Below are 22,168 nucleotides of genomic sequence, written 5' to 3' on the forward strand. Positions count from 1 at the left end.
GTGTCTCCTGCCTCTTTGTGTACCCACTGATGCACCTACTCTTTTCATACCGCCTTTCCCCTGCTGCCCCTTGCTCTCCCCTCCTTTTCCATCCTCTCTGGCCTTTCTCTCGTCAGGTCCCACCTGGCAGCTTTATTCTTCATCGTGTGTGCTCCAAGTGGGTTTTAAGTGTGTTGTTCTAAAGTATTTTTAATACTGTGGCTGACTTTTAACCTGTGCATGTGCATTCAGTGTGTTCTCTGTGTTTCAAGAACCGCCAACTGTGTTTTTTAACTTTCTGGTGACTTTTTTTATCTGTCCCCCATGAACGTCTCCATGTCAGTCTGTTTTTACCTCCATTTTCCCCCATTACTCTGTTTAAATTCCCCTTTTTTATCACCTTATGTATGTAACATTTTATTCTTATTTTAAGTTGTCATGTCACTCGGCTGAAGAGCGGCGGATTGTGCCACTGACAGCAGTCCCCTGCCCATATGGGGCAGGGGAATGAAATGACAATAAAGAAAGAAGAAAAAAACACCGGACGTCAGTTCATGTTGAATACCGACCTTAAAGATGTCTCCACAGAAGACTACGTCTTTGCTATCGGAGTAGGACTTGGAATTAAGTGTACGTGTGTTATCACGGGCTCTTGAGGGAAACTTAGAAGTTATCTTTTGTTGCCTATAGTAGGAAATTCTTACTGGCTTTGTGATTGTGACTTTTCGTTGTTATTCAGTCGTTTCCATGTACACTCACATAAATTACAGTTGTGTTGTAAAAATTTTCAAATTGTTAGTTGCAGCAAAAATAATCCAAAATGTAACAACACCTAACCTCACTGTTGTACTGTAAACATGACATATTTGAGACTTAGAGAAACGCGCATTGGAGTTGACGCCTTTGATACCCACCTGTTTCTCCAGATACGTTGGTAATACTTTTGCTGTTTGACCTCATGGTAGGAAGAATTTGATTGCCTTGTTTTAGAATATCTGAGCTCAATCCACCCGAACATTTCTTTTACAATAGAGCTGCAAGAGGATGGTTGCCTTCCCTTTCTTTATGTTTTGCTTAGGAGGAAGGTTGATGGATCATTGGGACATGCAGTTTCCTGGAAATGTACTCACACTGACTTGTATTTACAGAATAATACACTCATGCTCATAAATTAAGGATAATGCTGATACATGGTGAAACAACGCTCCGGTGGGCGGTTTGCGGCTTTAAATTACCTCGGGGTATAACCATGCGGTGCATTTGACCTGCGGTCGTTGCACGGTGGCGCTGGCAGCAGACCACATACGTAGAGGTGTGGTGGTGCATGCCAGAGTACAGTGCAGCGAGTAAGTGTGCAGGTTTTCAAAGTGAGTGTGTGTTGAAAATAACTCAAAGAACACATATTGATGATGTTATGAGGGGTAGAATACTAGGCCGACTGGAGGCTGGTCACACAGAAAGTCGTAGCACAGGCCCTCCGTGTGCCACAAAGTGTGATCTCAAGATTACATCAATGATTCCAGCAGATAGGAAACGTGTCCAGGCGCTACAGTACAGGATGTCCACAGTGTACTATAACACCACAAGAAGACCAATATCTCACCATCGGTTCCCGTAGACGGACACAGAGTACTGCAGGTAGCCTTGCTCGAGACCTTACCACAGCCACTGGAGCAGTTGTCTCCAGACACACAGTCTACAGATGACTGAACAGGCATCGTTTCTTCGCCTGGAGACTTGAAAGGTGCATTCCATTGATGCCTGGCCACAGGAGAGCCTGTAAAGCCTGGTGTCAACAACATAGTACAGGTCATTGCAACAGTGGTACCAGGTTATGTTCATGGACGAGTCCAGATATAGTCTGAACAGTCATTCTCGCCAGGTATTCATCTGGTGTGAACCAGGAACCAGATACCAACCCCTTAACGTTCTTGAAAGGGACCTGTATGGAAGTCGTTGTTTTATGGTGTGGGGTGGGATAATGATTGATGCACGTACACCCCTGCATGTCTTTGACAGAGGAACTGTAACAGGTCAGGTGTATCGGGGCGTAATTTTGCACCAGTATGTCCGCCTTTTCAGGGGTGCAGTGGGTCCCACCTTCCTCCTGATGCATGGTAACGCACGGCCCCACCGAGCTGGCATCGTGGAGGAGTACCTTGAAACAAAAGATATCAGGCGAATGGAGTGGCCTTCCTGTTCCCCAGACCTAAACGCCGTCGAGCTCTCGGTCGACGTATCGCTGCACTTCTTCAAACCCCTACGACACTTCAGGAGCTCCGACAGGCACTGGTGGAAGAATAGGAGGCTATACCCCAGCAGCTGCTCAATAACCTGATCCAGAGTATGCCAACCCGTTGTGAGGCCTATGTACGTGTGCGTGGTGATCATATCCAATATTGATGTCGGGGTACATGCGCAGGAAACAGTGGCGTTTTGTAGCACATATATTTCGGGACGGTTTTCTCAACTTATCACCAATACCGTGGACTTACAGATCTGTGTTTTGTATTGTGTTCCCTATGTGCCTATGCTATCAGCGCCAGTTTTGTGTAGTGCCACGTTGTGTGGCACCACATTCTGCAATTATCCTTAATTTATGACCATGAGTGTAGTTGCGACCATCCGGTTCAGCGTGAAGGGGTACTTTGTACCTTGGTACGCAGGGCACATGCGATTTCCGACATTGAGACTTTGTCAGCTGGGTTGGCCCATCTTGAATCTACATTTCGTCAAAATGGTAATAGTGAAAGACAAATTGAACGTGTGGTGCGCTATCGACCAACTGTACATCGGATGACTGATAATAATACTGAGTCGACACCGAAGTCTACTGCCTTTTTGCCTTACGCAGGAAGCACTTCCATCATGATCGGTCGTATTTTACGGTTCTGGATTCTGTTAAGGATGATCTTGGTTTGCGTAAGGCGGGTCTAAATCACATTCCTTGTAGTTGTGGCGTGGCATACATTGGTCAGACCATCAGGACCGTGGAGGACCGATGCACTGAGCATAAACGGCACACACGATTACTGCAGCCAAGTATATCTGCTATTGCCGAACATTGTTTGGATAGTGGTTACCCTATGTTATATAACGATACCGAGATATTGGCATTCACGTCAAGCAATTGGGACAGAGTAACTAAAGAAGCTGTTGAGATTAAATTAGCGAGCAACCTTGTAAACAGGGATGGAGGTTTTTGTTTCAACTCTGCTCTTTCCCTTGTCAAAAAACAGAGGGACAGAGTCAATGTTACCTCACCTGCTAATTTGTAGCCTTTCACTGTCGATACCTCCGACTTTGCTCATCTTTGGTGGCACTAGTGTTCAATGTGTGTGTGTGTGTGTGTGTGTGTGTGTGTGTGTGTGTGTGTGTGTGTGTTATCTTTTCTGAATTACACCAAGAACCGAGGTTTTAAATTGGCCTGTACATCCCTGTTCGTCGCAGTTTGTGCCTTGAAAATGGCGCGGAGTACTCCCGCCGAGGTATCGGCGGTCGCTGTAACTGTTACCTGGCCGAATGCCCGTAAGTTGGTTCAAAATTGTATACGCCAGGAGAAACTCAGGTCTCACAATATTTTCATCAGTTGTGAATGTCATTTTTTCCTATGATCGCATAAAGAAAACGTCATTAGTGATTTGGTGCTGCACAACTGCGACTTTCCTTGCATTATTTACATTTCACCATTGGCACGATATTTGATCACGGTTACATTGTCAATGGCTAAGTCCGTTCCGATGTAGCGCTTCCGTGTCTGTAGTTTTGTACGGCTTCCAGTAACATTTATTTATTAAATATTTTTTGCTATGTGATGTTCCATAGCTGATGAGCACTACATGAAACACATAATGTGTAGACATATCGATAGCTACTAAGTGAATTAATTTTTTTACAACACATTCAGGCCATCCTCAGGTACAAAAACAAGATCACTGCGTACACCTGCCCACACTATGATTTTCTAACATAAATTTGTTTGGTAACCATTTTCAGAAATTATACTGTGAGACATGTACACTGTGGTGATATTTTTCTACCTGAAAATGCTATTAAAGAATGAAACTCGTAAAATAAAAGCAATTCACCTTCTTAAAGGGCTACATAGGATAATAGAAATGGCGTGGGAGTCAGGACAGGTTTCATCAGACGGGACGAAAGTAGTAATCACACCAATCTTTAAACATGGAAACAGAAAAGATTGTAACAACTAGAGAGGTATCTCTTTAATCAGCGTTGTGGGTAAAATCTTTTCAGGTATTGTTGAAAGGAAAGTGCGAGTATTAGTTGAGGACGAATCCGATGAAAATCAGTGTGGGTTTAGGCCTCTTAGAGGTTGTCAGGACCAGATCTTTCGCTTACGGCAAATAATGGAGAAGTATTACGAGTGGAGCAGGGAATGCATCTATGCTTTATAGATCTAGAAAAGGCATATGACCGGATTCCTAGGAGGAAGTTATTGTCTTTACACAGTAAGTCAGGCAGCAGTTAGAGTTGACGGTAAATTGAGGTCATGGTTCAGAGTATTTTCAGGGGTAAGACAAGGCTGCAACCTGTCTCCACTGTTGTCATATTATTTATGGATCATATGTTGGAAACAATAGGATGGCTGGGTGAGATTAAGATATGTGAACACAAAATAAGCAGCCTCGCATATGCGGATGACTTAGTTGTGATGGCAGATTCGACTGAAAGTTTGAAAAGTAATATTTCAGAGCTAGATCAGAAATGTAAGGACTATGGTATGAAGATTAGCATCTCCAAAACGAAAGTAATGTCAGTGGGGAAGAGAGATAAACGGATTGAGTGCCAAATAGGGGGAACAAAGTTAGAACAGGTGGACAGTTTCAAGTACTTAGGATGCATATTCTCACAGGATGGCAACATAGTGAAAGAACTGGAAGCGAGGTGTAGCAAAGCTAATGCAGTAAGCGCTCAGCTACGATCTACTCTCTTCTGCAAGGAGGAAGTCAGTACCAAGACTAAGTTATCTGTGCACCGTTCAATCTTTCGACCAACTTTGTCGTATGGGAGCGAAAGCTGGGTAGATTCAGGTTACCTCATCAACAAGGTTGAGGTTACGGACATGAAAGTAGCTAGGATGATTGCAGGTACTAGTATATGGGAACAATGGCAGGAGGGTGTCCACAATGAGGAAATCAAAGAAAAACTGGGAATGACCTCTATAGATGTAGCAGTCAGCTATGAACAGGCTTAGATGGTGGGGTCATGTTACACGCATGGGAGATGCAGACCAAGGAGAAGGTACCTGGATTCGGTTAAGAATGATTTTGAAGTAATAGGCTTAACATCAGAAGAGGCACCAATGTTAACACTGAACAGGGGATCATGGAGGTATTTTATAAGGGGGACTATGCTCCAGACTAAACGCTGAAAGGCATAATCAGTCTTTGATGATGATGATGATGACCTAGCAGTTGATGTTTCTACACACCATGAGCGCTGCTTACGAGGCGCGGATCCAGGGGTAAGGGAGGGGGCTCATGGTGCACATTAGCACCAAACAGCTTTTTGCTAAAAGCTTTTTACATATATCGGATTTCAGATAACTGTCAGAGAGTACAGTATTCTGAAAACTAAGTCTCAAAAGTGGCAAGAAATTCTAAAAAATTACAAGCTCAGTTTGATACAGGATACTTAGGGGTTAGCCAACGTGGATTGGTTTGTGGCCAGACTGGCCGTAGGAAACGTTCCATCTAGATGGAATTGAGAAACTACAGGAACAGGAAGCCGACAAAAAACAAGCAGAAGATGGGGAGGGGTGTGCGTGTGGATCTTGCACTCTTGATAGTTTGGTGTGTCGTGGTGTTTCGTCAGAAGTTACTGAAATTTTTATTTACTTACGCGAAGACGTATTAATATTTCGATGTCAGACAATGTATCTGTTATAGGCATATGAAGCCAGCTAGTCAGCAATACGTGTCTCAAAGAAAATGTTCCAGGAATTACTCAGTATGGAAATTTCATAAATTATTATCAGTTTTACCCTATAGAATCAAGAATAAACTCCTTACCAACAGGACACTGCCGAGATGTTGGATCATAACTCAGGGTTGGACAGAGTGGCTCAGTCTTATTGTTATCGTCAGCTTTTCTTATACATTTTGTTCCCACAACAACGCAAATTAGAGAACAATGATTACGACGGGAATTTCTAGTTCGTGTTCAACCCTCATTTAGTATATGCATGATTTGAAGACGGTTGTTATTTAGAACCGAAACTAGCTAGTTATCTTATCTTAATTACCTTATGCAAATGTTGTCTAGGCGTTAAAAAAGATTTTCCTAAAAAACTTTTTCGAATTTTAATAAATTACATAAATAACACCCCACCCCGATAGCTGAGTGGTCAGCGCGGCTGTCTGTCACGCCAAGGGGCCCGGGTTCGCTTCCCGGCTGTGTCGTATTGTGTTGTCCTCATTATCATTTCATCATCATCAGTGGAAGGCAACGGGAAACCGCCACTGGAATCACTTCCCTAGACGCTCTTGCGGTGAACCTCTCTGACGAGGCTTCCCCCTGCCGTAAGTCAGAACACAAAGTTCTTTACATAAATACCACCTTCTCCATTCCTGACAATGTCAGACATTACTAAAAGTTGTACATGTTTGATTGTTACAGTTCTTAAAACAATTGCATAATACAGGCACTTCTCGAATGTTTGGACAAACGCTTTTCGGAGGATGTATCTATTTGATCTGTAATTTTGTTGACATTATACTGAAGCTCTGTTTTAAGCACTGATGTAAACAAATTATATAACATGTTTCAACACATTAAGAATAATGTGACGTTATTATATTTTTATATCTTGGGCACCTGTGGCTCGTTAGAAAAGTGGGTAACTTCATCTACATCTACATTTATAATCCGCAAGCCACCCAACGGTGTGTGGCGGAGGACACATTACGTGTCACTGTCATTACATCCCTTTCCTGTTCCAGTCGCGTATGGTTCGCGGGAAGAACGACTGCCGGAAAACCTCCGTGCGCGCTCGAATCTCTCTAATTTTACATTCGTGATCTCCTCGGGAGGTATAAGTAGGGGGAAGCAATATATTCGATACCTCATCCAGAAACGCACCCTCTCGAAACCTGGCGAGCAAGCTACACCGCGATGCAGAGCACCTTCTTGCAGAGTCTGCCACTTGAGTTTGCTAAACATCTCTGTAACGCCATCACGATTACCAAATAACCCTGTGACGAAACGCGCCGCTCTTCTTTGGATCTTCTCTATCTCCTCCGTCAACCCGATCTGGTAGGGATCCCACACTGATGAGCAATACGCAAGTATAGGTCGAACGAGTGTTTTGTAAGCCAAATCCTTTGTTGATGGACTACTTTTTCTAAGGACTCTACCAATGAATCTCAACCTGGTACTCGCCTTCCCAACAATTAATTTTATATGATCATTCCACTTCAAATATTTCGGCACGCATACTCCCAGATATTTTACAGAAGTAACTGCTACCAGTGTTTGTTCCGCTATCATATAATCATATAATAAAGGATCCTTCTTTCTATCTATTCGAAACACATTACATTTATCTGTGTTAAGAGTCAGTTGCCACTCCCTGCACCAAGTGCCTATCCGCTGGAGATCTTTCTGCAGTTCGCTACAATTTTCTAATGCTGTAACTTCTCTGTATACTACAGCATCATCAGCCAAAAGCCGAATGGAACTTCCGACAATATCTACTAGGTCATTTATATATATTGTGAAAAGCAATGGTCCCGTAACACTCCCCTGTGGCACGCCAGAGGTTACTTTAACGTCTGTAGACGTCTCTCCATTGATAACAACATGCTGTGTTCTGTTTGCTAAATACTCTTCAATCCAGCCACACACCTGGTCTGATATTCCGTAGGCTCTTACTTTGTTCATCAGGCGGAACTGTATCAAATGCCTTCCGGAAGTCAAGGAAAATACACTCGTGGAAATGGAAAAAAGAACACATTGACACCGGTGTGTCAGACCCACCATACTTGCTCCGGACACTGCGAGAGGGCTGTACAAGCAATGATCACACGCACGGCACAGCGGACACACCAGGAACCGCGGTGTTGGCCGTCGAATGGCGCTAGCTGCGCAGCATTTGTGCACCGCCGCCGTCAGTGTCAGCCAGTTTGCCGTGGCATACGGAGCTCCATCGCAGTCTTTAACACTGGTAGCATGCCGCGACAGCGTGGACGTGAACCGTATGTGCAGTTGACCGACTTTGAGCGAGGGCGTATAGTGGGCATGCGGGAGGCCGGGTGGACGTACCGCCGAATTGCTCAACACGTGGGGCGTGAGGTCTCCACAGTACATCGACGTTGTAGCCAGTGGTCGGCGGAAGGTGCACGTGCCCGTCGACCTGGGACCGGACCGCAGCGACGCACGGATGCACGCCAAGACCGTAGGATCCTACGCAGTGCCGTAGGGGACCGCACCGCCACTTCCCAGCAAATTAGGGACACTGTTGGTCCTGGGGTATCGGCGAGGACCATTCGCAACCGTCTCCATGAAGCTGGGCTACGGTCCCGCACACCGTTAGGCCGTCTTCCGCTCACGCCCCAACATCGTGCAGCCCGCCTCCAGTGGTGTCGCGACAGGCGTGAATGGAGGGACGAATGGAGACGTGTCGTCTTCAGCGATGAGAGTCGCTTCTGCCTTGGTGCCAATGATGGTCGTATGCGTGTATGGCGCCGTGCTGGTGAGCGCCACAATCAGGACTGCATACGACCGAGGCACACAGGGCCAACACCCGGCATCATGGTGTGGGGAGCGATCTCCTACACTGGCCGTACACCTCTGGTGATCGTCGAGGGGACACTGAATAGTGCTCGGTACATCCAAACCGTCATCGAACCCATCGTTCTACCATTCATAGACCGGCAAGGGAACTTGCTGTTCCAACAGGACGATGCACGTCCGCATGTATCCCGTGCCACCCAACGTGCTCTAGAAGGTGTAAGTCAACTACCCTGGCCAGCGACATCTCCGGATCTGTCCCCCATTGAGCATGTTTGGGACTGGATGAAGCGTCGTCTCACGCGGTCTGCACGTCCAGCACAAACGCTGGTCCAACTGAGGTGCCAGGTGGAAATGGCATGGCAAGCCGTTCCACAGGACTACATCCAGCATCTCTACGATCGTCTCCATGGGAGAATAGCAGCCTGCATTGCTGCGAAAGGTGGATATACACTGTACTAGTGCCGACATTGTGCATGCTCTGTTGCCTGTGTCTATGTGCCTGTGGTTCTGTCAGTGTGATCATGTGATGTATCTGACCCCAGGAATGTGTCAATAAAGTTTCCCCTTCCTGGGACAATGAATTCACGGTGTTCTTATTTCAATTTCCAGGAGTGTAGCATCTACCTGGGAGCCTGTATCTAATATATTCAGGGTCTCATGAACAAATAAAGCGAGTTGGATCTCACACGATCGCTGTTTTCGGAATCCATGTTGATTCCTATAAAGTAGATTCCGGGTTTCCAAAAACATGTTCTAAAATTCCACAACAGATATAGGTCTATAGTTTTGTGCATCTGCTCGACGACCCTTTTTCAAGACCGGGGCTACCTGTGCTCTTTTCCAATCATTTGGAAGCTTCCGTTCCTGTAGAGACTTGCGGTACACGGCTGTTAGAAGGGGGGCAAGTTCTTTCGCATACTCTGTGTAGAATCGAATTGGTATCCTGTCAGGTCCAGTGGACTTTCCTCTGTTGAGTGTTTCCAGTTGCTTTTCTATTCCTTGGACACTTATTTCGATGTCAGCCATTTTTTAGTTTGTGCGAGGATGTAGAGAAGGAACTGCAGTGCGGTCTTCCTCTGTGAAACAGCTTTGGAAAAAGGTGTTTAGTATTTCAGCTTTACGCGTGTCATCCTCTGTTTCAGTGCCATCATCGTCCCAGAGTGTCTGGATGTTTCGAGCCACTTACTGATTTAACGAAGACCAGAACTTCCTAGGATTTTCTGTTAAGTCAGTACATAGAATTTTACTTTCGAATTCACTGAACGCTTCACGCATAGCCATCCTTACGCTAACTTTGACATCGTTTAACTTCTGTTTGTCTGAGAGGTTTTGGCTGCATTTAAACTTGCAGTGAAGCTCTCTTTGCTTTCGCAGTAGTTTCCTAACTTTGTTGTTGTACCACAGTGGGATTTTCCCGTTCCCCACAGTTTTACTCGGCACGTACCTGTCTAAGCATTTTACGATTGCCTTGAACTTTTTCCATAAACACTTAACATTGTCAGTGTCGGAACAGAAATTTTCGTTTTGATCTGTTAGGTAGTCTGAAATCTGCCTTCTATTACTCTTGGTCAACAGATAAACCTTCCTCCCTTTTTTTCATATTCCTATTAACTTCCATATTCAGGGATGCTGCAACGGCCTTATGATCACTGATTCCCTGTTCTTCGCTTACAGAGTCGAAAAGTTCGGGTGTCTTTGTTATCAGTAGGTCCAAGATGTTATCTCCACGAGTCGGTTCTCTGTTTAATTGCTCGAGGTAATTTTCGGATACTGCACTCAGTATAATGTCACTCGATGCTCTCTCCCTACCACCCGTCCTAAACATCTGAGTGTCCCAGTCTACATCTGGTAAACTGAAGTCTCCACCTAAGACTATAACTTCAAGTTATATACGATGATACCTCCCTCCTCTCTCCCAGAACTGAACTCTATTTCGTGTCTGCTTCTTATACACTACTGGCCATTAAAATTGCTACATCATGAAGATAACGTGCTACTGACGCGAAATTTAACCGACAGGAAGAAGATGCTGTGATATGCAAATGATTAGCTTTTCAGAGCGTTCGCACAAGTTTGGCGCTGGTGGCGACACCTAGAACATGCTGACATGAGGAAAGTTTCCAACCCATTTGTGGGGCGGCGTATAGAATTTATTTGTTGAATAATAAATGAATGTGGAATGTCTTTCCCAACGATGCACCATATGTGGGGCGGCGGGAGCAATTTTTGTTATTGAAATGTTCCTATGATTTATTTAATGCTGTTGTTTGCCGTTCTCAACACTGGCTCTCTAACTACAATATTGGCAACCAGAAAGTGATTAGCAAAACGTGAAGCCTGTAATTAGAATTCCTAGGGCCCACTTCATCTGCGAAATACACTTATAGCTACAGCTTATAGCTCTGAGGAATTAGGAGATTGTCTGGGATTCATAATCAAAAACGATTCTTTCTAAAATGTTCACTATATTTCGAAAGTCACACACCAAAAGAATCCACACAATCCAACTACCAGAGCAGTTCAGAGTCTAATGCGTTGATGCAACTATAACTGTTCAAATTAAATGTTTAAGTGAATGCTCGCCATAATTTGATGATAATGTTCATCAAACGCCACGCTAAATAATGGTAGAATGTCTGTCCACTGCGGCATGTGAAAATACGACATACGTAAACTGAAGATAGATCATTAAAGTCATCCCAGAATTAACACTTCACTCGAAAATGATTTCATGGTTACGCCTATCCCGAGTAACTTATTACAGCATCCGAGGCTGTTTATAGCAATGATACCGACGCGACGTGACTCCCGGCACAGGTGGTGCGCTGATCAGCGTCTGAAGAGAACTGGGGCCTTACTCTCTCGCGCAGCGTTCTTATATATAAAGCCGCGGTGCGGACGGCTAAGGGAACGCCTGATTAAATCCGCTGTCCCGACTAGCCGCTGGGCTAGTAATGCATCACTTTAAGTTATCAAATAAATCATTGCTTTCTTTGCTGATGGCCGATGAAGCTCTCAATTTAAATATGCAATCACCACACGGGTAAGTAATTATAATAAAAGTCTGACGTGGCTAAGTTCAATATTTTGGGCGAGAGAATTAATTTAATTACACTATACGCAGTAGACGAGCTCTAAACTTGCCCTTTGGAGATACGCTATCGCTATAGTTTTATAGTTATTCAGTTGAAACTTCTCACATCTTTATGATTATAGAGTATCTCCCTTCTACTTAAATTTAAACATCCTAGCTTTATTTATTCACCTATTTAATCTGTCTTGCTTCTTTAATTTTTAAGACAAAAACCATAAAATCATGAATTTCAACTAAAATTTTAATTTATGAGTTCCAGAATACTGTTTCTACTAAATTACTATGCAAAAGGAATCCAAATATAAATTTCTAAGATTCTAGCTCTTTTCTGTTGCGCCAATGATTTTTACAGAAAAACGTCCAAATTTCGAAAATGGTTAAAGTTATTGAACTGATATTCAACACATACTAATTTAGTGTTACTCCTGGCATGCTAGAAACGTTTCAGGGTATTTACTTGATTTTTAAAGTATTGCACAACATTTATGACGTCAGAGCTAGTTACAGCGGACTGGCTGGCACACAATGGAGAGACTGCTGTGAATTTTATACGGCGTGAGTAGGCTGCTTCCCTACACATTTCTTATACACAAACAGCATTTTACCAGCGTTGCCTGGTAAAACGTTTTTGGGATGCCTCGTGTAAGGAGGAGAAATGCATACCATCACATTTCCGACTTTGATAGACGTCGGATTCTAGCCTATTGCGATTGCGGTTTTTCGTATCACGACATTGCTGCTCTCGTTGGTCGAGATCCAATGAATGTTAACAGAATATGAAATCGGTGGGTTCAGGAGGGTAATACGGAACGCCGTATCACTAGCAGTCGAGATGACAGGCATCTTATCCGCATGACTGTAACGGGTCGTGCAGCCACGTCACGATCCCTGATTCAACAGATGGGGACGTTTGTAAGACAACATCTGTACAAAGAGTTCGACGACGTTTGAAGCAGCATGGAATATCAGCTCAGAGACCATTGCTGTGCTTAACCTTGACGCTGCATCACAGAAAGGAGCGCCTGCGGCGGTGTACTCAACGACGGACCTTGGTGCACGAATAGCAAAACGTCATCTTTCGGATGAATCCAGGTTCTGTTTTCAGCATCATGATGGTCGTATCCGCGTTTGGTGACATCGCGGTGAACGCATATTGGTAGCGTGTATTCATCATCGCCATACCGGCGTATCACCCGACGTGATGGTATGGAGTGCCATTGGTTACACGTCTCGGTCACCTTTTCTTCGCATTGACGGCACTTTGAGCAGTGAACGTTACATTTGAGATGTGTTACGTCCCGTGGCTCTATCCTTCATTCGATCCCTGTGAAACCCTACATTTCAGTCGGATAATGCACGGCCGCATTTTGCAGGTCCTGTACGGGCCTTTCTGGATACAGAAAATGTTCGACTGCTGCCCTGGCCAGCACATTCTCCAGATCTCTCACTTATTGAAAACGTCTGGTCAATGGTGGCCGAGCAAATGGCTCGTGACAATACGCCAGTCACTACTCTTGATGAACTGTGGTATCGTGCATGGGCAGTTGTACCTGTACACGCCATCCAAGCTCCGTTTGACTCAATGCCCAGGCGTATCAAGGCCGTTATTACGGCCTGAGGTGTTTGTTGTGGGTACTGTTTTCTCAGGATCTATGCACCCAAATTTCTTGAAAATGGAATCACATGTCAGTTCTTGTATAATATATTTGTTCAATGAATACCCGTTTATCATCTTTGTTCTTGGTGTAGCAATTTTAATGGCCAGTAGTGTATTTACTTAGTAAGTAACAAACCGTAAACGCAGGTAAAAAAATTGATAAGCAATCCCAATAAACGTTTGTAATTATGTGATACTCTCGTTTGTGATTTCTAGCGAAACGCTTCGCCCTGATGGAGAGCAAGGTGGCGCTGTCTGTGTTGTTCTCGCGCTACAGCCTGCACCCGGTAGAGAAGACGCCGACCTCCATTCGACTCACCACCAGGGGACTCAACATGACCATCGACGGTGGCTTCTGGATAGGCTTCAAACCGCGACTCTCATCCACAAAGACGTGAGCGGCGGATGACGAAGCGAAGTAAACGACTTGCGCTTTGCACGTCGCAGACTGCACAGGCGAACATGGCGTGTTCCACTGTTGTTATGTATGACGCAGTTGTGACTTAGCAAAGTTTCATGACGCTGGCCAATAACTTGATGCCATTATTTCCGTGCCAGAGAGCCATGAATGTTGTGAAACACAATTCAGAGTCAGTACCTGATATCCGTGTGTAAAATTGGTATTCGATTACCAATGTGAATTTTATATCCATTAGCAGGATCACCGTGAGAGTGTTCTCAGGTTGTCGCAGCTCCTCTTTTCCCAAATGTAGTCTTCTTGGATTTTCGCATCACGCATATCTTCGTATAAGCTACTAAACTGTTGTCCGCACTCCCTTCGTTTTCGTAATCTCCTCTACCATCCATTTTTGTATGATTATAATTGGAGCTGTTGAATATTATTATTATTATTATTATTATTATTATTATTATTATTATAAGTGTCCAACTCTCTCTCTCTCTCTCTCTCTTTCTGCCTCTCTCTTTCTTCCTCTCCCTCTCTTTCTTTCTTTTGCATCTCTCAACTGTGGAACTAACTATTTTCTGCTGGTAAAGTTACTAACAAGCTGCAAAAAAGACCTGTGTGAACAATGAACTAGGTTAACACTTGGGTGGAAATATATCTATACTCTTCATTCCTTGCTCTGGGCCAGTCAAAGCAAAGCGATAAGAAATTGCATCCAGAGAAATTGTGGTGCTGATTAGTAATAACGTGACAGTGTGTCGGTGAGTAAACAACTGTAAGGAAAAGAAATCTGGAGCCACTGGGAATGAACCGCGAGTAGTTTAGATGACCTTGTGAGGCATCAAGATAGCAAGGAGGTAGGAATGAAGATGTAAGAAATTGTACATATAAAAAAAACTATAACCGAATGATCAGAACGAATGTAAGTCCAGTGAATGGAAGCACAGCTATCAAAAAAGAAAAAGAAGAGTACCACCGCCATCTTGTGAAAAGTTATGGAGGCAGTCGTCAGTCTCGTTCCATACCTCATACAAACATTCTTTTTTTAAAAAAAATAAGGCAATGTGGCATTGAATGGAAAGTTTCTCTAAAGTCTGCAAACGCCAGAACTACATGGTCACCTCTATACATGGCAGTGAGGAGATCTTGTGTGAAAAGGGGTGTTCAGTTGCACATGCTCGATTTTTTTAGAACCAATGATAATTTTGTTCTAGTTAGATCGTAATTTGTGAGCTCATAATATCTACTGGGATCCCGTTACAAACATATGTTAAGTCATATACGACGTCAGTTCAGCTTCCTTTTTCATATATGAATGTCACCTAAGTTCATGCCCAGTTACAGGGGAAATCTTTCTGCTCAACGGATCCGTTATAAATTATGTGGAACAAGTTCACTTGCAAATTCTTTACAGAATTTATCAGGGAGCACATCTGACCATGAGGTCTTATTCAAGTTTCTTCACCACTAGTAATGATTACTAAGTCGCTCATTTTAACAGTGATATTCCTATTGTGTTATTGCAACATTACTTTATTTTCCTTTGTGAATGAACATTTGAACTTCCTATTCTGGTGCTTTGTATTTCGGCTCCTCTCTTGTTCAAAATTGCCTGGAAAGCTTTAACTTGACAATTGTGTGGACAATTGTCAAGCAACTGGACAGCCTTAACATATCACTAACTTTTTTTTGGGATCCTATGATATTTGTAAATATTTCTGGATACTATGCACAACCATCCAAGGTGGCACAGTGCTTAAGACACTGAAACCACATTCGAGAGCAGCAGGGTTGCAAGTTTCTTTGAATCATCCTGATTTGAGTGTTCTGTGCATTCCGTAAACAACTTTTTAGGAATACCGGTATAGTTCCTTTGAAAATTCCGTGCCTGATTTTCTACCGCAGCCTTGAGAAAGCTAATTTGTGTTCTGTGCAAAATGACATGTCGTTGTATGCGGTGTCAGATACTAACCTCTTTTCATTCTCGTATACATCATGTAAGGTCCATTTCCTGATATATCGCTTCCAACCAAACGAGAAATGATTTTTACCTGACTTTACCAGCTATTAGCCTCGAAAAAAATGTCAGTCATGTGGTTGGTCTATATGTGGAATATTTCGTTCTTTAATGAAAATGTATTCCAAAGAATTTTAGTTTCTCAAAACAGTCCACGTTTGCAGAAGGATGTCTGCAGGAACAAGGCAATACTCCGAAAAACAGCAATACGTAATGCACTGATAAACTTTAATATCGTACTATGTTCTTCACAACTCAGCCATGTACATGTACAGTATGTAACGGTGATAGTTTCACATTAAACCTTTTAATTTTAAACAAATTAAAGTGAAGAGTTTGACCTTATAGATTGTTTTGTCAAAAGAATTTGAATGTTGACAACACATAATGCTTTCACCTAATTAAGTTTTGTGACGTCTGCTGTTTACTTTTTGATTAAATTTGTATTTTTTTATTATACAGGAACAATCATAACTAACAATTTAATTAAAACAGTTATCAAAATGTCCAATTACGTTTCATTATATGATGAACACCTTCTTGTCTGAAGACACACATCTTTGGCAATTAAATAGTCACCTAGCTTTGGTAATAAATTACTTGCATGGCACGTTAAAACTGAATTTCCAGATTTATGATTTGTAGTGGTGAGATACTATAAATAGACTAATTTGAACACTGTATGTTTGAAATAAAGTTCTAAACAATTTCCAGCTAGAACTTATAACTAGAACATAATTTTAATAAATTATCTATTGTATCCTGATACAAAGAAAAATTATATTCGACGACTTTTCTTTTTCGTGGAACCCTGTAACCGCACATCGATAATAAAAGTTACTCGTGTGTAAATAGCGAAAAGTTTATAATTCTTTATTTCACGTCAATATTTTCCATTTTGAGGATTCCCATAACGACAGCTATTTAATATACAGTACCTGAGGAAGCAGCAGCTTCTTTTAAAGGCAGCAGTTTTTACGAACATGAGCTTTTCTTGCTTGTTTACTAGGTTACATTTACTATCTTAAGCATAACTAGAACTCAGAAATGAAGGGTGTAAGAGAATGGTATGGCCAAGCTTTCAGGAAACATCCCTCATACAAAGGAATAAAATGTGTTATATCGACATGGGTCATTTCCATGTTGAGCTGATTTTCTACTTCTCATCGTAATCACATTAATCATGGTAAATCCACAGAAACAGAACGTACAAGCATTATATGACACGTTTTCTTAGATGAAATGTTCAAAAAACCTTCTTGGTAGCTTTTGGCCAGAATGTGTAGTAAGCTGTAATTCTTAAGTTCATTGCCAACGTTAATTGCTCCAGCTACATGAAGGTAGTGGTAACGTGCAACTGACACCAACATCAAGAACGTAGCATCGTCACGGACCTGGTTTCAGGTACAGCACAATGGAAGCATACTCAAATGCGGAGTACAGATTAGTGGATGGTAATGGCCTTAGCGCTCAACGTTTGATCTGGATCAGATTTCCAGAATGATGGTGCTGCGACAGGAGGATGCATGAAGCAACTGATCATCATCTTGGGGCGCATGGAACGGTTACGTCTATTACTCGAGACTGAAGAGACCTAGAAGGACAAAGAAACCTCGGCAGCAGCCAAATTTCCTGCGCGGCCACGAATGGTTTAGTCAGTAGTGTGTCAATCCCAAATTTAGTGCGAACATGCTGTTCGCGGATGAGGCTTCATTTCAAAGCAGATGATTAATCTGTGTAAGGATTGTAGAAACTTAGCTTCAACATGGAAATACAGAGTTTTTGGACACAGTGGGCTGCTTGTATGTTGGCAGCGCTGTGTAGCGCTTTGCATTGGATCTCTGACTGCACTTTTTTCGTAAGAGACTCTGTGGCTGGTCGGACTCGTTGTTGGAAGTTAATCGCCAGTACTGTTGGGCAGTTGGAAGTTAGTCGCCAGCAGTCATGGAAGTACTGTTGGGCAGTTGGAGGTGAACATCCAGCAGTGGTGGATGTTAAATGTGAGAAGTTACATCGATGAAGGGTAGAGGTCTGAAGTATTAGCGTAAGCTAACGATCTGGAAGTATCTGATTTGGAGATTGTATATTATTCATGATTACATATCTTTGTACTGGATGTCAATGACGATTTATATGCGTGTTTGAATTTTCTGTGTCATTATTAAGGTAAAAAATACATTATTTAGTTTGCACCAAAATCTTTCATTTGCTAACCATATGCCTATTAGTAGTTAGTGACTTTATGAGTTAGAATCTTTCATTTAGCTGGGAGTGTTGGGGCTCACCGTATTGCAGAAGTTCGTGTAATGAAGATTTTTGAGAGGTCAGTGATTCATGAAGGATATAGGTTATTGTTAGGATTTCTTTTTAGTCAGGGCTATTATTTTTAATTAATTATTTGAAGGGCTGATTTAAATAGTGGTACAAGTCCATTACTCCACTTTTCTGCCTATAATGCTTCTGGAATTAATAATCCAAACAAACAGAAAGAAAGGTTCATCTCTAGAAAGAAGCAATATGCTTGAATATTTCTGGTATCTCAACTGCAGATCTTTCACCGCTCCTTTAATTTAGGACTCTGTAACTCAAAATGAACAAAAATGGACTTGTACCACTATTGAAATAAGCCCTTCATTTGAATTCAGATTATCTTTTTTTGAGCAGTCAGATTGCGTTGCGCTAGGATATTGTGGGTCTCAGTCTTTCAGAAATTTAAGTATAGACACAGTCATTTAAATAAAGAAGTTTCGATGTGCATATAACATATTTTCCTCCTCTACATATGAGGAATGTTTCCTGGAAGAGTGGCCATACCTTTTTGTTACACCTTGTGCAGTGATAGGTTACTGTTCATACACCATACGGATAAAGTCTCTAGTAGTTGATCCCGCCTTGTCAACAACGTATACCCTATGCGCAGTCTGTCTTGATGGAACCTACGAAACATAATGGATGGATGGGTGAATGGCATAGAAAACTACGACCGTTTGTGAGGCGCACTGCCTTAAATGTACCCCTTGCCTGCACGTAAGTACCTGTCTTATTTGATTCGCAGATGTTTATCTAAGAGCCTTCTGGGACAGCAGTCATTTTCTCCTCCGCAGACACAGCCACGTCCCACCCTTGATGTTCAGCCCGAAGTTCTTGGTATCCAGCTCCAGTGGTGTGGTGGTCCTTGGATCCAGCTGCAGCTGGAACCGAGACAATAGATGCACCAGCAGCACCTTCGTCTCCAGTAACGCGAACCTTTGAGCTGCAGAAAGACAAAATCGTGTATTATTTCTGATGTCTCACTTTCCTCGAAGAAGGCAAAGCACACGGGGTGATTCAGGAGGAATGCCACGTAATTTGTGAAGTGATTTTGCATGTGAAAATAAACCGAAGAAGTCCTGTGAACATGTGTTAGATTTTCGATCGTTATGGAACTGGAGCGAGGTGAAATCTACACACATCCATGGATGAATATGAAGACAAGTGTAAATAGTACTTACCAAAATGCTGTGTAGGTGCTTTGGTGGACAGAGGAATAGTGGGCCAGATGACTGATCCATCCCACAAGAAATGTTTAAAAAGTTCCCTACCCATTTCATTGCATTTGTCAGCGCGTTGGAACATGTATTGTGTTGCACTTCGAACATAACGTCGGCGGGCTTTAATGCGGGCTACAGTGTCAATGATTCGAGCGACAAGTTCTTCACCTTCGTAAAGCACACATTCGCCTTTAAGCAGCCCTATAAACAGAAGTCTAATGGAGTTAGGTCAGGTGATCTGGCAGACCACTCAATGGCTCTGCCATGGCCAATCCACCATTACGGACATGTGTTACTGAGATATTGGGATACTTGTCTGGTACAGTGAATCGGTGATCCACCATGTTGCAGGTACGTTTGCTGTCGTTGCTCCAGTGAGACGTCTTCCAAAGATGCAGATAGGTTTTCTCTCATCTCCTATCAAGAAATCTGCACATGCTGTAGCTGTCATACTATTTGGCAGGAACACAGGCCCTATCATCAGATAAATCATACCAACCAGATGTTCACTGAGAACCTCACTTGGAACCTCGCTTCTCCAGTGTCATGTGGGTCCTCCAGGTTGTACAAGATACCATTGCCTCATTTGTAAATAAAGTGTACTGCACAACATCTCTGTGTACAGCCAACCGTTCACAAAACTGTTGTCTGTTTACTGAATTACTTGGATTCAGATGTTGGATAGCCTGCATGCGGAATGGCTGGAAGTCCTTTGAATGTAACGTATGCCACACTTTGGTTTGTGGAATATCGAGCTGACGATTAATGCTCTGTGTACTGGTGGTGAGACTCAACAGATGTGCCATTACAATAATGTCTTCCCTTTCCTCAGCTGACTGGACGCCCACACATTCAGATGTTACGTGTAAACTCGGTAGTGTTCTCGTTTCACGTAATGTTTGAAAAACCCTAGGAAATACCCTGGTGCAGGGGACTCATCAGTCAGGGAAACATAAATGGTATTTTGTCACAGGCACTGCCATTACTATACCTGTACACAAACAACATGTCAGTGTATTCTGCATGGATGCATGTATGAGGCCTGTTGGTATTCACAGACACAGTGGAATTGTTCGATTAAACAACACTCGACAGACACGGCCTCACGACTGATCACTGACCCAATCCACAACTACAGACTGGATATGCTTGCATCTGCTGCCTCGGTGTAACGTCACAGTGCTGCAATCTGTTGGAGAACCCCAAAATTTCTTGTAGGATGGATGAGTCATTTGTCACAGCATTATTCTAGCCATCACAGCGCCTACACAGCATTTCAGTAATATTCACATTTGTGTCCTTATTCATCCATGAATGTGCGCAGTCTTCAACCTACTCCAGTTCCATAGCAATCGATAATCGGACACATGTGCATAGGACTTTTTCGGTTAATTTTTACATGTGGAATCACCTCACAAATTACGTCACATTCCTCCTACATCGTCCTGTGTGTCTCAAAGGACAGTACAGTGGTGTGCATTTATTTTATGCTCCGTGTGTGGGAGAATGTTGTACCTTGGAGCACTTTTCGCCACTAATCAGTTCTGTAACAGAAGTTTAATATATTTTCTTATTCCATTTTTAAATGATGGCTATCTCTTTTAATGTGCTTTAGTCCTTTTCTGAAACTGCAAAAATTGCTCTGAAAAATTAAAGATATTTCCAAATGTAAGAATATGTTTCAAGGTACATTATTGTCATATAACACGCAGTGTATCTCTACAGCCACCCACGGAGTGACAGCTTGTCATACTGTTGATGATGATCCGGAGACATTAAATTCGACAGCCCTAATGTACTATTTCAAACAAAGAGGTTCAGTACGGACAGTAGGACGCTTCCTTTCACCAGCTACGATAGAAACACCCTGCTATACTTGAGCTGTATCCATCACAGTCACCGGCACTTCACTTCTACATATGACGCGTTGGACAGACAAACGGCCGAGATAGCGCCCAGCGCAGATGCTGGCACGAAGAGTGTTCAGCACAAAACGAAGCAGAGCTGCATGAGACACTGGGGAATTTCGGTATTTAACGCAAGTTAACTAGCGAGCAGTCTGGTTATCAGGAAGTGTTTCATCGTCACATATCCTGTAGTTGAAAACCAAGAATAAGACACGATAATTTCTTACAGCTCAAGCTCCTAGTCGAGTTCCACTACACAGGCTTACATGGTAGTTGTAATCGGACAAGTTACGTGGCTACCTCGCGCTACGTCCGCTCCATCAGCTCCTCAGGACGTATACACCCCTCCCCTTCGCATCAGAGATCAAGGACCTGTCATCAAAACTGCAATACAAGGTCTCACTTGCCTAGTATCCAAGCTGTGCCTACTGTAAGGGTACCATAGGCCAGTATTACACTATCAAATTTCTTTGTCAAATATCTTTGTCCAATATCTTTGTCAAAGATATTTCATGGTGTAATAGGGAACTTCGTCAAATGTCTTCCAATATTTGATCAAATCTAGGGTCTCGCTGTAGATTTGATCAAACATGTCGCTTGCCTTCTGTTCACTGCAATATGACATGTTACCACACGGAGCGCTAGCATCGCTGCAGCATTCTGTCGTCTGTAGTGTTTTTATAAACATTGCCGGTAAATACAAATGGTGTGTGCCGACAACTACAAAATTAATAGAGATGTATGAAGCTGATGAGGCGCTTTACAACGTGAGGCACGCTGAATACAAAATTAGATTAAGAAGATTGGAGACCTGACCTGAC

At 42.9% G+C, this 22,168-nt stretch overlaps 2 protein-coding genes across 3 annotated transcripts in view; one reads left to right on the forward strand and one right to left on the reverse strand.

Annotated features, from left to right (window-relative positions):
* Positions 1–16,760, forward strand: part of LOC126335566 (cytochrome P450 9e2-like) — a 147,854-nt gene extending 131,094 nt beyond the window's left edge. The window contains exon 8 of the mRNA XM_049998993.1: positions 13,704–16,760. Coding sequence (XP_049854950.1) covers positions 13,704–13,885 — 182 coding nt within the window. The 3' untranslated portion in view covers positions 13,886–16,760. The remainder of the gene's footprint in view (positions 1–13,703) is intronic.
* The window catches only part of LOC126335565 (cytochrome P450 9e2-like), a 101,550-nt gene continuing 95,503 nt past the window's right edge, over positions 16,122–22,168 (reverse strand). The window contains exon 7 of one of the 2 annotated variants that reach the window (XM_049998992.1): positions 16,122–19,163. In XM_049998992.1, the coding sequence (XP_049854949.1) occupies positions 18,997–19,163 (167 nt within the window). In that variant the 3' untranslated portion in view covers positions 16,122–18,996. The remainder of the gene's footprint in view (positions 19,164–22,168) is intronic. The other variant, XM_049998991.1, reaches the window with a different exon arrangement.

This window comes from Schistocerca gregaria, chromosome 2 (genome assembly GCF_023897955.1).
Source record: "Schistocerca gregaria isolate iqSchGreg1 chromosome 2, iqSchGreg1.2, whole genome shotgun sequence".
NCBI lineage: Eukaryota > Metazoa > Arthropoda > Insecta > Orthoptera > Acrididae > Schistocerca > Schistocerca gregaria.